The sequence below is a fragment of the Ovis aries genome, chromosome 6 (assembly GCF_016772045.2).
Source record: "Ovis aries strain OAR_USU_Benz2616 breed Rambouillet chromosome 6, ARS-UI_Ramb_v3.0, whole genome shotgun sequence".
In the NCBI taxonomy this organism is placed as follows: domain Eukaryota; kingdom Metazoa; phylum Chordata; class Mammalia; order Artiodactyla; family Bovidae; genus Ovis; species Ovis aries.
The window spans coordinates 85214935-85232640 of record NC_056059.1 but is presented as its reverse complement, the minus strand read 5'-3'; the positions used below and the strand labels follow the sequence as shown (position 1 = coordinate 85232640).

Genomic DNA, 17706 nt, shown 5'->3' with positions numbered 1-17706 from the left:
GCAGGGGGGTTCTTTCTACCACTGAGCCGCCTGAAAGTGAAAGTAGCTCAGTCATGTCCAGCTGTTTGCGACCCCATGTACTATACAGTCCATGAAATTCTCCAGGCTAGAATACCTTATTCTGGCCGTTCCCTTCTCCAGGGACCTTCCCAACTCAGAGATTGAACCTGGGTCTCTCACGTTGCATGTGGATTCTTTACTGAGCCATCTAGGAAGTCCCAATACTACACTTGATCTTAGCCACAAGACCCAGAATCTCTGAACTGGAGGATGGGGTAATGCAGGTAAAATCAGCCCCATGTTTTCTATATGACCACTCTCAGTTTTCAATCGTGCCAGGTTTCTGTTGCTTCTTCATTATAGTCCAGAGCTTTCCCAACATATTGTTCACTATCGGACATGACTGAGCGACTTCACTTCACTATTTATACTTTTTGCTATTTCTCTGTGGGAGATACAAGTGTTGAAACTTTCAAATGGTCTATCTTGCTGTGTGCATGCATGCTAAGTTGCTTCAGTCACGTTTGACTCTTTGCAACCCTATGGACCATAACCCATCACCTTAACTCTAACTCTGATTGAAGGAGACTGCAGACATTCACTTGCTACAGTTTTCAGGCCAGTCTTGTCTCTTACATAACAGTGGATTTGCATGTGTAAACTCATCGACTTTTAGATCAGTGGCAGCGCTGACAATACTGAACACACTGTATAACCTAGAAGTGTTTTACTCTTTGCCCTTTCACTTGCTTTCCACTTCTGTTGACAATTAACATAATGTACTTAGTTGAGTTGTATTATGTTATAAATACATAAACTCTCTTATTATAAATCAGGAATTATACTTTAACTTCCTGATTGATTTCTCCTTTTCTATATGCATGAGCACTGGTGAAAGAATGCAGTAAGAGTTGCAGGAGCAAAAAGTCTATGAAGTAGCTCTCATTTCTGGTACTGCAACAGATGACTTGCTACTTTAGCTCTAGAAGTTGTGGAAAGGTGCTGGTTTGGCCAATGGAATGCAGTCATTGAATGAATACGAAAACAGTTCTGGATGAACTTGTCAGGAGGGTTCATGAGGTGACTGTTCTGACACCTCCAACTTCCATTCTAGTTGATCCCAATGAATCATCTCCTATTAAATATGAGACTTTTCCTCTGGCTAAAGGAGCCTGGCAGGTTGCAGTCCATGGAGTCCCAAAGAGTCAGACATGACTGAGTAACTAAGCACAGCACACAGCACATTGTAAGAATTTTATCAAGCATTTGGTCAGCATGTGGACATATCTGGCAAAAGATTTCTTTTGGACACATTTTTCATTAGTAAGAAGTTTATACTGGGAATTTTTTGATGTTTTTAAGGATCTCTGTAAAGATGTTGTTTCTAACAAGTGACTTATGACAAAACACAGGAATCAGGTTTAATGTTGTTCTTGCAGATGCCATCGGATCCTATGGGGAGTGAGCTTCTCACTGAGATACCTAAAGTATCTTTATTTGTACAATCTCTGCTTCTTGTATGGTGACTCAGTGGAAAAGATTAGTGGAAAACTTGCATTCTTACCATCTTATGCACCTGTTATGTTGTCTGAATTAGGCGTCATATGACATTCAGGGAGAGGGTCAAAAACATATGTACTTTATTTTGATTTTTAGTTCCAAATGTTTAATGAGAACACATGGAGTAAGTTTTACAGTGAAATACTAGGTAAGTCATGTTTTTAGTTGGTAGCATGAAATCTTATTTTTTCTAGTTCACTTGAAAGTGAATTCACATAAAGTCACAGAAACTTGTCTCCTCTAAGTAAAATAAGGAAATGAAAATATAAAATGATTCAGCAAACTCATAAATATTATGGAAACTTTTATGGAATACTGCAAGTAGAACCCTGTGTTCCGTTACTGGCATAGAACACTCCAGGAAGTCATAAACCACAATTTAAATGATTAAGACTTCTCCAAAAAATTATATATCTACCTTACTAAACTTCTTTTTTTTTTAATTTAGAAAGCATCACTAGAAACCTCGTAAAATTTTTGATTAACGAAGACACATATATTAAAGAGTCCCACAGATATTTGAAGCAATAGTATCTAGGTAGCACTTAGAAACTATTCCTACTTGTTTGTTCCTACTTGTTCCTACCTGTAGCTCAGTTTTCTTATTATATTACACTACATTATATATTATGGGTTCCCAAGATGATACTAGTGGTAAAGAACCTTAATGAAGGAGACTTAAGAGGCATGGATTCAATCCTTAGGTCAAGAAGATCCCCTAGAGGGGGGCATGACAGGGTTCAGCAAACTCATAAATATTATGGAAAAATTTATGCAATGCTGAAAGTAGAACCCTGTGTTCCATTACTAGTATAGAGCATTCCAGGAAGCCATAAACAACCATTTGAAGGATTAAGACTTCTCCAAGCAATTATATATCTGCCTTACTAAACTTCAGTATCTGCCTTCATAAACGTCAGTGTCTACCTTACTAATACTCCAGTATTCTTGCCTAGAGAATCCAATGGACAGAGCAGCCTAGAGAACGACTAGGTCCACAGGCTCACAGAGAGTCAGACATGACAGAAGCGATTTAGCATGCGTACATGAGTATTGCATACTATACGTGCCCAGGTGTATTTGCTTTATCAAAAAACAGACACTTTGAAACATCTTTGGCCAAAACATTCCAAGCCTTTTCACAAAAATTGCCTAATATATGTATGTGACAAGACAGTCATTTCAACAAAGATTTGTTTTTGTTTTTTCTTTCAGGAAGACCCACTACAACATTTGAGATAATGAGGAAAGCAGAAACATGACTCATCTTGGCACCTATTGGAATTTAGAATTTCCTCTCTCAGTGCTACCAAATTTTGAGTTTATTAGAGGCCTTCTCTGCAAACCTGCCAAATCTCTGCCTTTCTGGATTTACTTCTCCACTGATCTCCAATAGCACATTGGGCACCTACTGACCTGGAGAGGCCATCTTTCAGTGTCCTATCTTTTTGCCTTTGCATACTGTTCATGGGGTTCTCACGGCAAGAATCCTGAAGTGATTTGCCATTCCATTCTCCAGTGGACCACATTTTGTCAGAACTCTACACCATGATCCATCTGACTTGGGTGGCCATACACAGCATAGCTCATAGTTTCATTGAATTAGACAAGTAAGAAACTATTACTTAACTTTTAGAAGAAAATTCTGACACACCACACAACAGAGATGAATTTTACTCTAAATGAAATAAGCTAGTCCAGAAAGACAAGTACAAGAAGAGTCCAGAGTATCCAGCGTAGTCAAATTCATAGACACATAAAGCAGAGTGATGGCTGCCAGAGGCTGAGGAAAGAGGAAATTGTAGTTTCTTAATGACATAGACTTCAATTTTTGCCAGATCAAAAAGTTCTGGTGATTGGTTTCACTATATGAATACACTTAACGCTACTGAAGCATACCTTTAGGAATGATTAAGATGGCAATATCTTTTAAAAAGCTACAATTCTAATAATTCTAGAATATATCCAGTTTTCTCTCTTTAGGTGCTTATTTAATTTATATGCAGAGTACATCATGAGAAACGCTGGGCTGGAAGAACCACAGGCTGGAATCAAGATTGCCGGGAGAAATATCAATAACCTCGGATATGCAGATGACACCACCCTTATGGCAGAAAGTGAAGAGGAACTCAAAAGCCTCTTGATGAAAGTGAAAGTGGAGAGTGAAAAAGTTGGCTTAAAGCTCAACATTCAGAAAGCCAAGATCATGGCATCTGGTCCCATCATTTCATGGGAAATAGATGGGGAAACAGTGGAAACAGTGTCAGGCTTTATTTTGGGGGGCTCCAAAATCACTGCAGATGGTGACTAAAGCCATGAAATTAAAAGACGCTTACTCCTTGGAAGAAAAGTTATAACCAACGTAGATAGCATATTCAAAAGCAGAGACATTACTTTGCCAAATAAGGTCTGTCTTGTTAAGGCTATGGTTTTCCCTGTGGTCATGTATGGATGTGAGAGTCAGACTGTGAAGACGGCTGAGCGCTGAAGAATTGTTGCTTTTGAACTGTGGTGTTGGAGAAGACTCTTGAGAGTCCCTTGGACTGCAAGGAGATCCAACCAGTCCATTCTGAAGGAGATCAACCCTGGGATTTGTTTGGAAGAAATGATGCTAAAGCTGAAACTACAGGTCTTTGGCCACCTCATGTGAAGAGTTGACTCATTGGAAAAGACTCTGATGCTGGGAGGGATTGGGGGCAGGAGGAGATGGGGACGACAGAGGATGAGATGGCTGTATGGTATCTCTGACTCGATGGACACAAGTCTGAGTGAACTCCGGGAGTTGGTGATGGACAGAGAGGCCTGGTGTGCTGCACTTCATGGGGTTGCAAAGAGTCAGACACGACTGAGAGACTGAAGTGAACTGAGCTGAGATGTTTGGAGCAATCTTTTCAATATGTTAGCTATGCTGTTGCTCCTTTGTGATGAAGTGTCTTGCTGATCTTGTTTGTGATGCCAGTTTTCTTGCCATTCATACAGCTCACACTGTTCGCTGAACCCAGGGTAGGCAAGGCACCAGTTAAGAGCCTGGAAGGAGACTCAAGGAGCCACAGTAACGGCAGACAGGTTTACTGTCTCCTGACTGGCACGGCAGCCATAACACAGCTTCTCTCCTGGCTGATGCAGTACCTGTAGCAGCAGCCATAACATAACCATAACCTAGCCTTAACATAATCTCATGTAACATAAGCATGGGTCACACCAGTGTAGCCCCAGTGCAGCAGCAGTGAGGGCTTTCATGGTGAAGCTCCTACCGGTCTACTGCACAAAGCAGCCTGTGACCAGTAAGTACCTCGTGATATGCACATGCAGTCCTACATCTGTTACAGATCTCATCTGTTACGTAACCGTGCAAACTCATTGTTTACAGAACATGGGTGAGAGAGCATGAGAGCATGGGGCGAGAGGCCCTGACTGGAGTCATCTTGTTAATTTCCCCACATGAAGCCAATTTTTTTTCCACAGGCAGTGAAAGAGTTTGCCCACGCTCTGGAGAAAAAGACATTGTGGTGTTTTCTTTGGAGTCAATGGTTATCAACAGAAGAAAGGGCCAATATGATTGCATCAGCTCTTGCTCAGATTCCACAAAAGGTAAGCAAAGTAATTTAATAGTGGAAAAATATTTAATGAGTCACTTAAATAATATAAAAGGTGTGATTACAGACAATTTCTGCAAGAAAGGTAAATTATTATGATAACTCCAACTTCACTCAAACATTTATGAAAACTAAAATATATATGACAAGTGCTACAGTGGTGTGATCACTCACCTAGAGCCAGACATCTTGGAATGTGACGTCAAGTGGGCCTTAGAAAGCATTACTAAGAACAACGTTAGTGGAAGTGATGGAATTCCAGTTGAGCTATTTCAAATCCTGAGATGATGCTGTGAAAGTGCTGCTCTCAATATGCCAACAAATTTGGAAAACTCAACAGTGGCCACAGGACTGGAAAAGGTTAGTTTGCCATTCCAATCCAAAAGAAAGGCAATGCCAAAAAATGCTCAAACTACTGCACAATTGCACTCATCTCACATGCTAGTAAAGTAATACTCAAAATTCTCCAACCCAGGCTTCAGCAAAACGTGAACTGTGAACTTCCAGATGTTCAAGCTGGATTTAGAAAAGGCAGAGGAACAGAGATCAAATTGCCAACATCTGTGGAGAAGGCAACGGCACCCCCACTCCAGCACTCTTGCCTGGAAAAGCCCATGGACGGAGGAGCCTGGTGGGCCACAGTCCATGGGGTCGCTGAGAGTTGGACACAACTGAGTGACTTCACTTTCACTTTTCACTTTCATGCATTGGAGAAGGAAATGGCAACACACTTCAGTGTTCTTGCCTGGAGAATCCCAGGGATATGGGAGCCTTGTGGGCTGGTCTATGGGGTCTATGAGGTCACAGAGTCGGACATGACTGAAGCGACTTAGCAGCAGTGGATCATGGGAAAAGCAAGAGAGGTCTAGAAAAACATCTATTCCTCCTTTTTTGACTATGCCAAAGCCTTTGACTGTGTGGATCGCAGTAAACTGTGGAAAATTCTGAAAAAGATAGGAATACCAGACCACCTGACCTGCCTCTTGAGAAACCTGTATGCAGGTCAGGAAGCAACAGTTAGAACTGGACATGGAACAACAGACTGGTTCCAAATAGGAAAAGGAGTCCATCAAGGCTGTATAGTGTCACCCTGCTTATTTAACTTACATACAGAGTACATCATGAGAAACACTGGGCTGTAAGAAGCACAAGCTGGTACCAAGCAAGATAGCTGGGAGAAATACCAATAACCTCAGATATGCAGATGACACCACCCTTATGGCAGAAAGTGAAGAGGAACTCAAAAGCCTCTTGATGAAAGTGAAGGAAGAGAGTGAAAACGTTGGCTTAAAGCTCAACATTCAGAAAATGAAGATCATGGCATCTGGTCCCATCACTACATGGGAAATAGATGGGGAAACAGTGGAAACAGTGTCCGGCTTTATTTTTGGGGGGCTCCAAAATCACTGCAGATGGTGATTGCAGTCATGAAATTAAGAGACGCTTACTCCTTGGAAGGAAAATTATGACCAACCTAGATAGCATATTCAAAAGCAGAGACATCACTTTGCCAAAAAAGTTTCATCTAGTCAAGGCTGTGGTTTTTCCTGTGGTCATATACGGATGTGAGAGTTGGACTGTGAAGAAAGCTGAGTGCTGAAGAATTGATGCTTTTGAACTGGGGTGTTGAAGAAAACTCTTGAGAGTCCCTGGGACTGTAAGCAGATCCAACCAGTACATCCTAAAGGAGACCAGTCCTAGGTGCTCACTGGAAGGACTGCTGCTGAAGCTGAAATTCCAATACTTTGGTCACCTCATGCGAAGAGTTGACTCATTGGAAAAGACCCTGATGCTGGGAAGGATTGAGGGCAGAAGGAGAAGGGGATGACAGAGGATGAGATGGCTGGATGGCATCACCAACTCCATGGACATGAGTTTGAGTAAACTCCAGGTGTTGGTGAAGGGCAGGGAGGCCTGGCGTGCTGCAATTCATGGGATCGTGAAGAGTGGGACATTACTGAGCGACTGAACTGATTGACTGACGGTAGTTTAGAGTATCAGTTATTAACAATATTTTGGATTAACATTATCGAAATGGAACATATCTAAGAGATCCAGTATGAATTTTGATATTATAATGGGGTTGTGGGCAGGAAAATAAACCATCAAATTCTGCTTCGTCATTTGTTCCTTTTCATTGAAGGACTCTTGAAGACACAGTAAACATACAATTATTCTGGAGTTAAATTTTAACAGTAAGTGCAGTAGCACAAAGACATTATGCAACAGTGATAAAAGACTGGAATGCATCGTGCAGACTGTACTTGCCAGATAATCCTGACCCCTTTCATTTCCCCTAAATTTCAAAATAGCCCTATCAGTGTGCTTTGTAGGGTGCTATTCAGAGAACGGATGGTCAGGGCTCCCTAAGAGACCTCCAGATCCCATCCAGACACAGTGACTTAGAGAAAGATAAACATCAGCCACCTTGGTGACTTGGTCCTGACAAAGTCTAAATCAGGAAGATTGAAGAGAAGACGGGGTCCTGCCCTTAAGTAAGCTCTGTGCATGGTAAGGTCTGGCACTTAATGGACTCTGCTTCTAACCTGTCACATTGCTCCTTCTGATTGAGGAGGGAGAGGGACTGTAGGAAGGAATCAAGCATAAGGAAAGTGGCATGGAAAAGATTCAGCAACTTCTTTCTCCATAAAATAGAGTGGTACCTTATTTTCTAATACATAAAATTCCCCTGAGGTCTTTGGATATTTTGAACTACTTTTATAGTTTGCTCTCTGATATTGTGATCTTCTCCTAATGACCTATGCTGTTTCTTTGCTGATAGACTTACTTTACATTTCCAGAGCAGATAGAGGTTAAACACTATAAATTATAATCCAGAGTATGAGAATTGATTGGGAATTCCAAAATCTGTACCTTACTTTTGTACTGGGCATAGAAACTACAGATTGACACTGTCACTCCTTTGCGGTTCATTGTTAAAGTGTTCATGGTCAGCTGAATAAATTTTATTATCACAAAGTTGGAACTTTTTCAACAGTTTATTGATACTTACAAATTACAAAAAAAGGCTTCATTTGTAAATGTAAACATCATTTGTCTATGCCATCATGTGTAAATGGTCATGATTATACTCCATAGCTGAATGAATATAGTAATAAGTATGTAAAATATAACTATTCCTACTGATGTCAGTGCATTAATAGTTATCGTTGCTTATGATCGCGCATCCTTTCTTCCTTACGTGCCATATGGAAGACATTTAATGTTATCTTTTAATCTCTTGAATTCTAATGCTATAACTTTAAACTAATTGAATAAGGTATTTTTGTTACCCTAACAGGTTCTATGGAGATATGATGGCAAAAAGCCAGACACCTTAGGACCCAATATTTGTCTGTATAACTGAATTCCCCCAGAATGACCTTCTTGGTAAATATTGGCAGAACAAATCCTAAAAACATGATTAACAGCTGAGCAGAGTGATAGTACTTCAATAGGAAACAAACTTATCAAGTGTTTATTATTAAGACATTCAGAAAGAAAATTTACTTCTGTGTTTTCACTCCCAACACTAGAGGGGAGAAGGAGAACATATCATAGTTGGCACTGTATTATACATTGGTCATATCCCTTATGCCCAAAATTAAAATATCTTCCTTTTGCCTGTAGTTGCTTGTAACAGTGAGTGGCTTAATGGGTTACTGTTCTACCTCTGAATGGTTTCCTTGCACCTATTGGTTCTCCTGTGTAGGAGTATTTTAAATACTACTGATAAAGAATAGCTCCTTATTTATTACCAGTGACTCTCCATTTTCTACAGAAATGAAATCCACAATCATTTCCATGAAGAGGTAGCATATTTCTTAATAAAATGAAGATTCTCTTTTCTTTGGTTCCACAGTTACTACCATTACCCTTTCGGTGATTTTGACACCATTCTTATCAGATTAAATGACTTCCTTAATCTTTTAGAGAATATATTTCTGAATGCCCCCTTTTTATGCATATGTGGTTTCTTTTACCCAGAGTGTTTTTTAAGTTGTTTTTCTGCCAATCTTGAATTCACTTGTGAAATCCAAGTGACAAAGCATTTCTTTCATGAAGTCATCACTTATCTCTCCAGCAGACAGGAGTTTCTGGCTGTGAGTTCTGAAAGCAATTTAAATGCAGTTTCCTGTGTGTAACCATCTGTTATCTTAAAAACATTGCTTTTTACAGTGCCTTATAAGGCCCATTTCTTGTTTTATTCTGAATTATTATTAATAATTGTACTGAATGTCACTCAGTGATAGATCATCCAAAAACCAAAGGCTTTATAACTCATGGTAGAACCAACAGCACTTACAAGGCCATCTGCCGTGAGATCCCTATGGTGGGCTTTCCTATGTTTACTGATCAACCTGATAACATCACCTGATGGCCCACAGCATACCAGGCTTCCCTGTCCTTCACCATCTCCCAGAGTTTGCTCACACTCATGTCCATTGAGTCAGTGATGCTATCTAACCATCTCATCTTTTGTTGTCTCCTTCTGCTTTAAGTGGCCACTGTCATCAGTAGGCAGATCGTTCAGACAAAATAATCAATATGGCAATAGTGATCATAAATTATACAATTGACCAGTCAAACTTAATTGATATCTTTAGAATTAATACATTACACTAAAAAAATCAGAACACACATCTTCAGCCTTTGCAAACTGCAGGATTTCTGCTGCTTTTTCATTTTAGTCCAGAACTTTCCCCAAATAAATTACATGATTTGCAGTTGATCATTTATTGTTTTTGCTGTTTCTGTGAGGGATACAATTGTTGTGACCTCATAACCCTCCATTTTGTTGATGTCACCTTATCTCTAATTCTGTGTCAAAGTGACTGCAGACACAAGAGCCTCTCATTTGCTATTGTTTTACACTAGTTAGTCTTCTTTCTCATAGAATATAGTTGATGTGTGTGTACAAGAAGGGTGACAGCACTGACAAATCAATACTAAACACACTGTATAATCTGGAAACATTCTGCACTTTGCCTTTTCACTTGATTTCCACATCTGCTGACTATTCATGTAATCTACTTTTTTAAGGAATAGGAGTTATAATTTAACTTCTGGTTGATGACTTCTGGATATAAGCCTGAGCAATAGCAAAAGATTACAGTAGTTATTTTTAAAGGACTGCATATGAGCAAGATGCCTATGAAAAGACTCTTGCTTCTGCTGCTGCTACAGCTGACTTGTTGCTTTAGCGGTGGGAGTTGTGGAAAGGTGCTGGTGTGGCCAGTGGAATTTAGTCACTGGATGAATATGAAGACAATTCTGGAGGAACTTGTCATGAAGGGTCATGAGGTGACTGTTCTGATATCTTCAGCTTCCACTATTCCTAATTCCAGCAAACCATCTACTATGAGATTTGAGACTTTTCCTACAACTTTAACAAAAAGTGATTATGAGAATTTTATGGAACGTCTTCTTGAGGAATGGACATATGTGGCAAAAGATTCCTTTTGGTCCTATTTGGCAACAGTGAAAAGTTTATTTTGGGAATTTTTTGATACTGCTTTAAGGATGTGTAAAGACGCTGTTTCCAACAAGAAATTAATGACAAAACTACAGGAATCAAGGTTTGATATCCTTATTGCAGATGCCGTTGGACCCTGTGGTGAACTGCTGGCTGAATTACTTAAGATACCATTCGTGTACAGTCATTACACCTCACCTGGCCATATAATTGAAAAGAATAGCGGAAGACTTCCATTCCCACCATCTTATGTACCTGTTATGTTTTCAGAATTAAGTGATCGCATGACATTCATGGAGAGGGTCAAAAATATGTTTTACACACTTTATTTTGACCTTTTCTTCACAGCATACAACGATAAGAAGTGGAATCAGTTTTACAGTGAAGTACTAGGTAAGTTGGGCTTCCTGGTAGCTCAGTGGTAGAGAATCTACCTGCCAAGGCAGGAGACACAAGATTGATCCTTTGGTCAGAAAGATCCCTTGGAAAAAGAAATGGCATTCCATTCCAGTGTTTTTGCCTGGGAAATCCCATGGAAAGGGAAGCCTGTTGGGCTTTAGTCCACGGAGTTGAAAAGAGTCAGTTATCACTTAGCAGCGAAACGACTAGGTAATTCATGTTTTTAGTTGGTAGAATGAAGTCTTATTTTTCCTAGTGCCTTGGAAGTTGAGTTTGTCTAAATATAAATTCACAAAAATTTATCTCAAATAAGTGAAACAGTGAAATAAAAATATAAAATGACCCTCAGTCTAACAAATATTATGCAAACACTTAAATTAGAGGGTAGGGTAAAGCCCATTACTAGTATCGGATACCAGGAAGTCATTTACCACAGACTGAAGTACCTAGGACATCTGTAAGTTACTATCCAACTTACAAAACTTCTTTTTTTAACTTAAAGTCATTAAGAATCTCATAAACTGTCTTGATAAATGAAGACATGTACATTGAAAGTTATACACATATTTGTAGTATAAGTATCCACTTAGCTTTTAGAAATTGTTTCTGCTTATGTAGAAACAGATGTATTCCAGATATACTTTATTATCCTATACTATGCTATGTATAGATTTATCAAGAAACAGACACATTCAAATATCGCTCCAAAACATCCCAAGTTCCTTTACAAAAATTATCTAATATATGCATATGACAATAGTCTCATTTGATCAAACATTTGTTGTTGTTTTCCTTTTTACTTTCAGGAAGATCTACTACCTTATCAGAGACGATGGGGAAAGCCGAAATGTGGCTCATTCGAAGCTACTGGGACTTTTCATTTCCTCGTCCACTACTACCAAATGTTGAATTTGTTGGAGGGCTCCACTGCAAACCTGCCAAGCCTCTGCCTAAGGTCACCTACTCCTCCTTGCTGTTCTACGTGAACTTTGTGTTTTCAATAGGAATATTCTGCATTCTTTATTTAGAATGTTTGATTACAGGTAGTCAGATATGGGAACCTGGATAAAGTGAACTTTCACCTAGAAAGTGATATATTTCTGTATCAGCACATCTATCTGAATTTCATTATCATTACAGAATAAACTAGAGTACATGGGACACTTTGATAATACATCAATTAAATTGCAATTTCATTATTCACACATAGAGAAGCATCATTCATTAAAGGACACATAGTTCTATATAAAAATATATATTTCATATAAATAAAATAATAGTGATATTATCACCTGGTGATGCCACCCAAACACCTCATCTCACTATAATATGTTACATTATAATTGTATTATAATTATTACAGGATAATTTTGTATATAGCATATTCCAGAAGTGAGTGCTAATATAGGCAAATGGTGTAGGCACAGTTTCTACCACCTGACAGTCCACCTGAAATGACAGAACACAATCAAGTTGTAAAAAATGGTATAAGATGGAAAGACCAGAGTGCTAAAGAAATATTCAGCATGAATCATATAATGTATCTCTGATTCACAGACAATTATGAGATCTGAAGGATGCTCAGGAATAAACAGAGGAATAGGGCAGGGGTGGAAGAAGATATGGACTTCTCTCGTAGCTCAGTTGGAAGAAGATATAAAAGAAAGGTAGTTGGAGTAGTAATGACAGTTGCCAAAAAGTCCAAGTTTAGTCTAGATAGGAAAAGGCTGAATAAAGAAGATGATGCTATAGAGGTAAGTTGGAAACAGATAATTGTAAAGATTGGAAACATCTAGTAGGGGCATTGGGAAGAATATTGAAAGGATTAAGAAAGAAAGAGGTGATGGCAGTGGTTTGGTCTCTAAGTTGTGTCCGACTCTTGCCATCACATGGACTACGGACTGCCAGGCTCCTCTGTCCATGGGATTCTCCAAGTGTGAATACTGGAGCGGGTTGCCATTTCCTTCTCCAGAGGATTTTCCCAACCTGGGAATCCAACCCAGGTCTCCTGCATTGCCGGCAGACTCTTTACTGACTGAGCTATGACAAAAACCCTGAGAAAGAGATAGTCATATATTATTAAAAATAAAAAGCAAGATGTCGTCACTGGGTTGGATTGTAAATGGTAAAGAGTAGGAAGAGACCATTTAGCAGATTATTGCTAGATATAGACAATAATGAGTGAAAGCTAGAGTACAGTATTCACAGAGATATCACATTAACTCATTTTTTTCTTTATTTTAAATTAATTTAATTGGAGGATAATTACTTTACATTATTGTGGTGGGTTTTGCCATACATTGACATGAATCAGGATGATTTACTTTAAAAAAATTTAAATAAATCTCTGGGTTGGGAATAAAAACATACAGTTATATGTACATTCATTTCTGTTGTTGGAAATGGGCATTTATTTTAGCTAGTGCTGTGGTGAAAAGCCTTAAAACTTACAAAAATACTTTAATATTTCATCTTCTTCATCTGATAACCAAAACCTTAAAAATTCCTGACATTTAAAATCTTTATATTAAATGCTGCTGCTGCTAAGTCACTTCAGTCATATGTGACGTTTTGTGACACTACGGACTGTAGCCCACCAGGCTCCTCTGTCCATGGGATTCTCCAGGCAAGAATACTGGCGTAGGCAGCCATTCCCTTCTCCAGGGGATCTTCCTGACCCAGAGATCAAATCCTGGTTTCCTGCACTCCAGGCACATTCTTTACCATCTGAGCCACTAGGAAATGGTAAATTATACTAAATCAGATACAATAAAATATATTAAAGGAGATACAATAAAAATGAGATACAATAAAATATTTACTTGGAAAATAACAAATATAATAAGATCACAGTTTTCTTGAACATTGAAAAGGCATAAGCTAGGATTACAACTTTTCGGATATATATCATAGTGGATTATTTGATTATAGGAAGAGAATAAAGATTAAAATGACAGCACACGTTTTAGCATAATGTCTTCAAAGTCCACCCATATTGTCCAAAATGGCAGGATTTCCTTCTTTCTCGTGGGTGAATAACATTTCATTCTGAGCACATGTGTCTCCGTGTGTGTGTGTGTGCATGTCTGTGTGTATCTATGAAACTTCTTTAAATAATTCATCCATTGGTGGGCACTTAAGTTTTTTCCTCGGCTAATTGTGAATAATGCTGCAGTCAACATGGAGCCCATATACCTCTTCTATATCCGGTTTTTATTTCCTTTGACTCTATATCCAGAAGTAGAATTGCTGGATCATACAATAGATCTATCTTTAACTGTTTTAGGAACCTTCAATGTATGTTCCATAAGGGTTAAACCAATTTACATTCCCACTGAGAGTGTACAAGCATTCACTTTTCTCCACATTCTCACAACACTTTTCTCTTCTTGGTTATAGACTTTCTAATAGGGGGGAGGTAATATCTGATTGTGATTTTGAAATACATTTCCCTGATGATTACTGATGTTGAGTATCTTTTCCTATACCTGGTGACCATTTGGAAATCTTCTTTGTAAAGGGTCTATTTTGTTCATCTGCCCATTCTTTAATTGAATTTTGTTGTGTGAGTTGTGCATATATTCTGAATCTTAACCCCTCATTCAATATGTGGTTACAAAACTTTTCTTCCACTCTGTAGATCACATTTTCGTCTTGTTGATTATTTCTTTTGCTGTGCAGAAGCTTTTAAGCTTGATGTAGCCCCACTTGTGATTTTTCCCTTTTGTTGTGGTCTAGATGTCCTATACAAAAACATCATTTTCCAGACGAGTGTCAAGGAGTTCCTAACCTTATATTTTCTTTTAGGGATGTTATGGTATCTGGTCTTGTGTTTAAGTCATTGATACACTGATACATTTTGAGTTGTTTTCATGAGTGGTCTGGTTTTTTGTTTTTTTCATAGTTTATCCAGTTTTCTCAGAAAAGAAAGAAGTGACTAACATTTCCACAATTGGTGTTTTTGTCTCCCTTGTTGCTCCCTTGTTGACTATTAGTTGAACCCTGTATGCTGTTCCATGGTCTATGTGTCTATTTGGGGGCCAGTACACTATTTGAAATATTGAAACTTTGTGGTAAATATGAAATTTCAAGGTGTGATCCTTTGGGCTTTTGGTAATGTCAACATTTTTGCAGTATTAGTCTTCTGGTCCATGTCATATGATGACTTTCCATTTATTTGTGTTTTCTTCTATTTCTACAATTTCTTATAGTTATCACTGTACAGATCTTTCACGTCAGTGATTAAATTTATTTCTAGCTATTTTCTTCCTTTTGATGCTATTGTGAATGGGATAGTTTTTTCCAGATGTTTCATTATTAGTACACAGTAAGGAAACTGAATTCTATATAGTGGGAGTAGGCATCCTTGTTTTGTTTCTGATTAGAGAAAAAGCTTTCAAGTGTTCACTGTTGAGTATAATGTTAGCTTTGGGTTTGTCATATATGTTCTTTATTACATTGAGATATGTTCCTTCTATACCCTATACGTTGAGGGGTTTATCATGAAAGAATGTCATATCTTGTCAAAAGTTTTTTGGACATCTATTGAGATAGTCAAGTTATTTTATTTTTCATTCTATTTATCCTTGCATCACAGAGATAAATCTCACATGATCTTACTATATAATTCTTTTTCTTTTCAGAGTAATAATCCCTTCATTTTACTTATTTTTTAAAAGTCTTTTAATTTTGTTTTTTTTTTAATTTTTATTTTTACTTTATTTTAGTTTACAATACTGTATTGGTTTTGCCATACATTGACAGGAATCCACCACGGGTGTACATGCCATCCCAAACATGAACCCCCCTCCCACCGCCCTCCCCACAACATCCCTCTGGGTCATCCCCGTGCACCAGCCCCAAGCATGCTGTAAACTGCATTGGACATAGACTGGTGATTTGATTCTTACATGATAGTATACATGTTTCAATGCCATTCTCCCAAACAATCCCACCCTCTCCCTCTCCCTCTGAGTCCAGAAGTCTGCTATACACATCTGTGTCTTTTTTGCTGTCTTGCATACAGGGTCATCATTGCCATCTTTCTAAATTCCATATATATGCGTTAGTATACTGTATTGGTGTTTTTCTTTCTGGCTTACTTCACTCTGTATAATCGGCTCCAGTTTCATCCATCTCATCAGAACTGGTTCAAATGTATTCTTTTAATGTCCTCTTGAATTTGGCTTGTTGATTGATATTTTGTTGAGAATTTTTGCAACAATACTCAATCTGGATATTAACTTTAGTTTTATCTTCTTGCAATGTGCTTATCTATTTGGTATCATGATCATGGTGATGACCTTGTAGGATGACTTTGGAAATGTTCCTACCCTCCTCTTTAATTTCTAAGATTTTTTGAAGAACTAGCATTAATTATTCTATGATATTTCATAGAATACATCAGTGAAGCCATCAGGCCCTGGGCCTTTTGTGTGTTGATAGGTTTTTGATTACCAATTCAATTTCTTTACTTATTAGGGCTGTTCAGATTTTCTCCATCTTCCTGATTCATTCTTGGTAGGTTCTGTTTTTAAGGAGTTTTCCATTCTTCTCATATATGGATTAATAATTTCTTAGCTTATGATTATACATGGTAGTCACAGGATCCTATGTAATTTTTCAGTATTAGTTGGAATGTCTCCATTTCATTTCTAATCTTATTTATTTGAGTCACTTTTTTTCTTGATTAGTCTAACTAAAGGTTTTCAGTTTTGTTTATCTTTTTGAAAAAACAGAGCACAAATACTATAAGAAATCACTTGTATATGAAATCTAAAAATATCAAACTTGTAATAAGAGAGTAATATGGTAGTTTCCAGGACTGAGAGTTGGAAGAGCAGGAGAAATGTTGTTTAAGGATACAAATTTGCATTTCTTAGAAAATCAATACTAGAGATCTAAGGTGCAGAACAGTGAATATGCATACATGCTCAGTCATGTCTGACTCTTCGTGACCCTGTGAACTATAGCCAGCTAGTCTCCTCTGTCAATGGGTTTTCCCAGACAGGAATATTGGGGTGGGTTGTCATTCAACATTTGGAATTATTCTAATATAGAAAGTAACTTTTTTTTTAATCAGAAAGGATCAGGACCACAAAGCCAAATAATTCAGAAAAAAATCCAGGCAAATACGGATTCACCTGGAGCCTTATTTAGATAGAACTGAATTACTCAAAAGCTGACCAGACCTGTGCTGCAGAAAGCCCTGGGCACCTTCGCCTCTGTGGAGCAGGTGCTCCCAGGAGGACTCATTGAAGTCAAGTTGAATGTCCTTCACTGCAGTTAGGCATAACACATCCATCTGTGACATTAATTATGCAAGCTCAGGACAAAGGCATCATATGTAAAGAAACAAAGCAATATGGTCTCTCAAATAAGTAACTATACAAGTGTAAATTTGGATTATAAATAGAACTCACAGAACTATTTCATAGAACTCCCAAACTATAATACTTGACTCTTCAAGTCAGTAGTTAGTATTTTAGACAGAGTTTGCAAATTATGACAAAGTCTAAGATGAAGAATAGGATTACAGAGCTGAATGAATGCCATAAATTGATTCAGATCATATTTTTTTTCATAGTGCTCATAGTCAGGAAAAGAAATATTAATGAATAACGTAAATCATTCTCAAAAAGTCTGTCTGGAATAAATAAATGAGTTAGCAGAATT

The 17706-nt window shown here is 38.0% G+C and overlaps 1 protein-coding gene and 1 pseudogene across 2 annotated transcripts in view; both read left to right on the top strand.

The window, feature by feature from the left end:
* Nucleotides 1-1275: 1275 nt before the first annotated feature.
* LOC121819786 (UDP-glucuronosyltransferase 2B31-like) lies at nucleotides 1276-9563 on the top strand (annotated as a pseudogene).
* The window catches only part of LOC114115345 (UDP-glucuronosyltransferase 2B18-like), a 31265-nt gene continuing 20975 nt past the window's right edge, over nucleotides 7417-17706 (top strand). Inside the window, exons 1-3 of one of the 2 annotated variants that reach the window (XM_042251472.2) lie at nucleotides 7417-7667; nucleotides 10981-11025; nucleotides 11838-11986. In XM_042251472.2, coding sequence (XP_042107406.1) covers nucleotides 11864-11986 — 123 coding nt within the window. In that variant the 5' untranslated portion in view covers nucleotides 7417-7667; nucleotides 10981-11025; nucleotides 11838-11863. Of the gene's footprint in view, nucleotides 7668-10268; nucleotides 11026-11837; nucleotides 11987-17706 lie in introns of those variants that run through there. The other variant, XM_042251471.1, reaches the window with a different exon arrangement.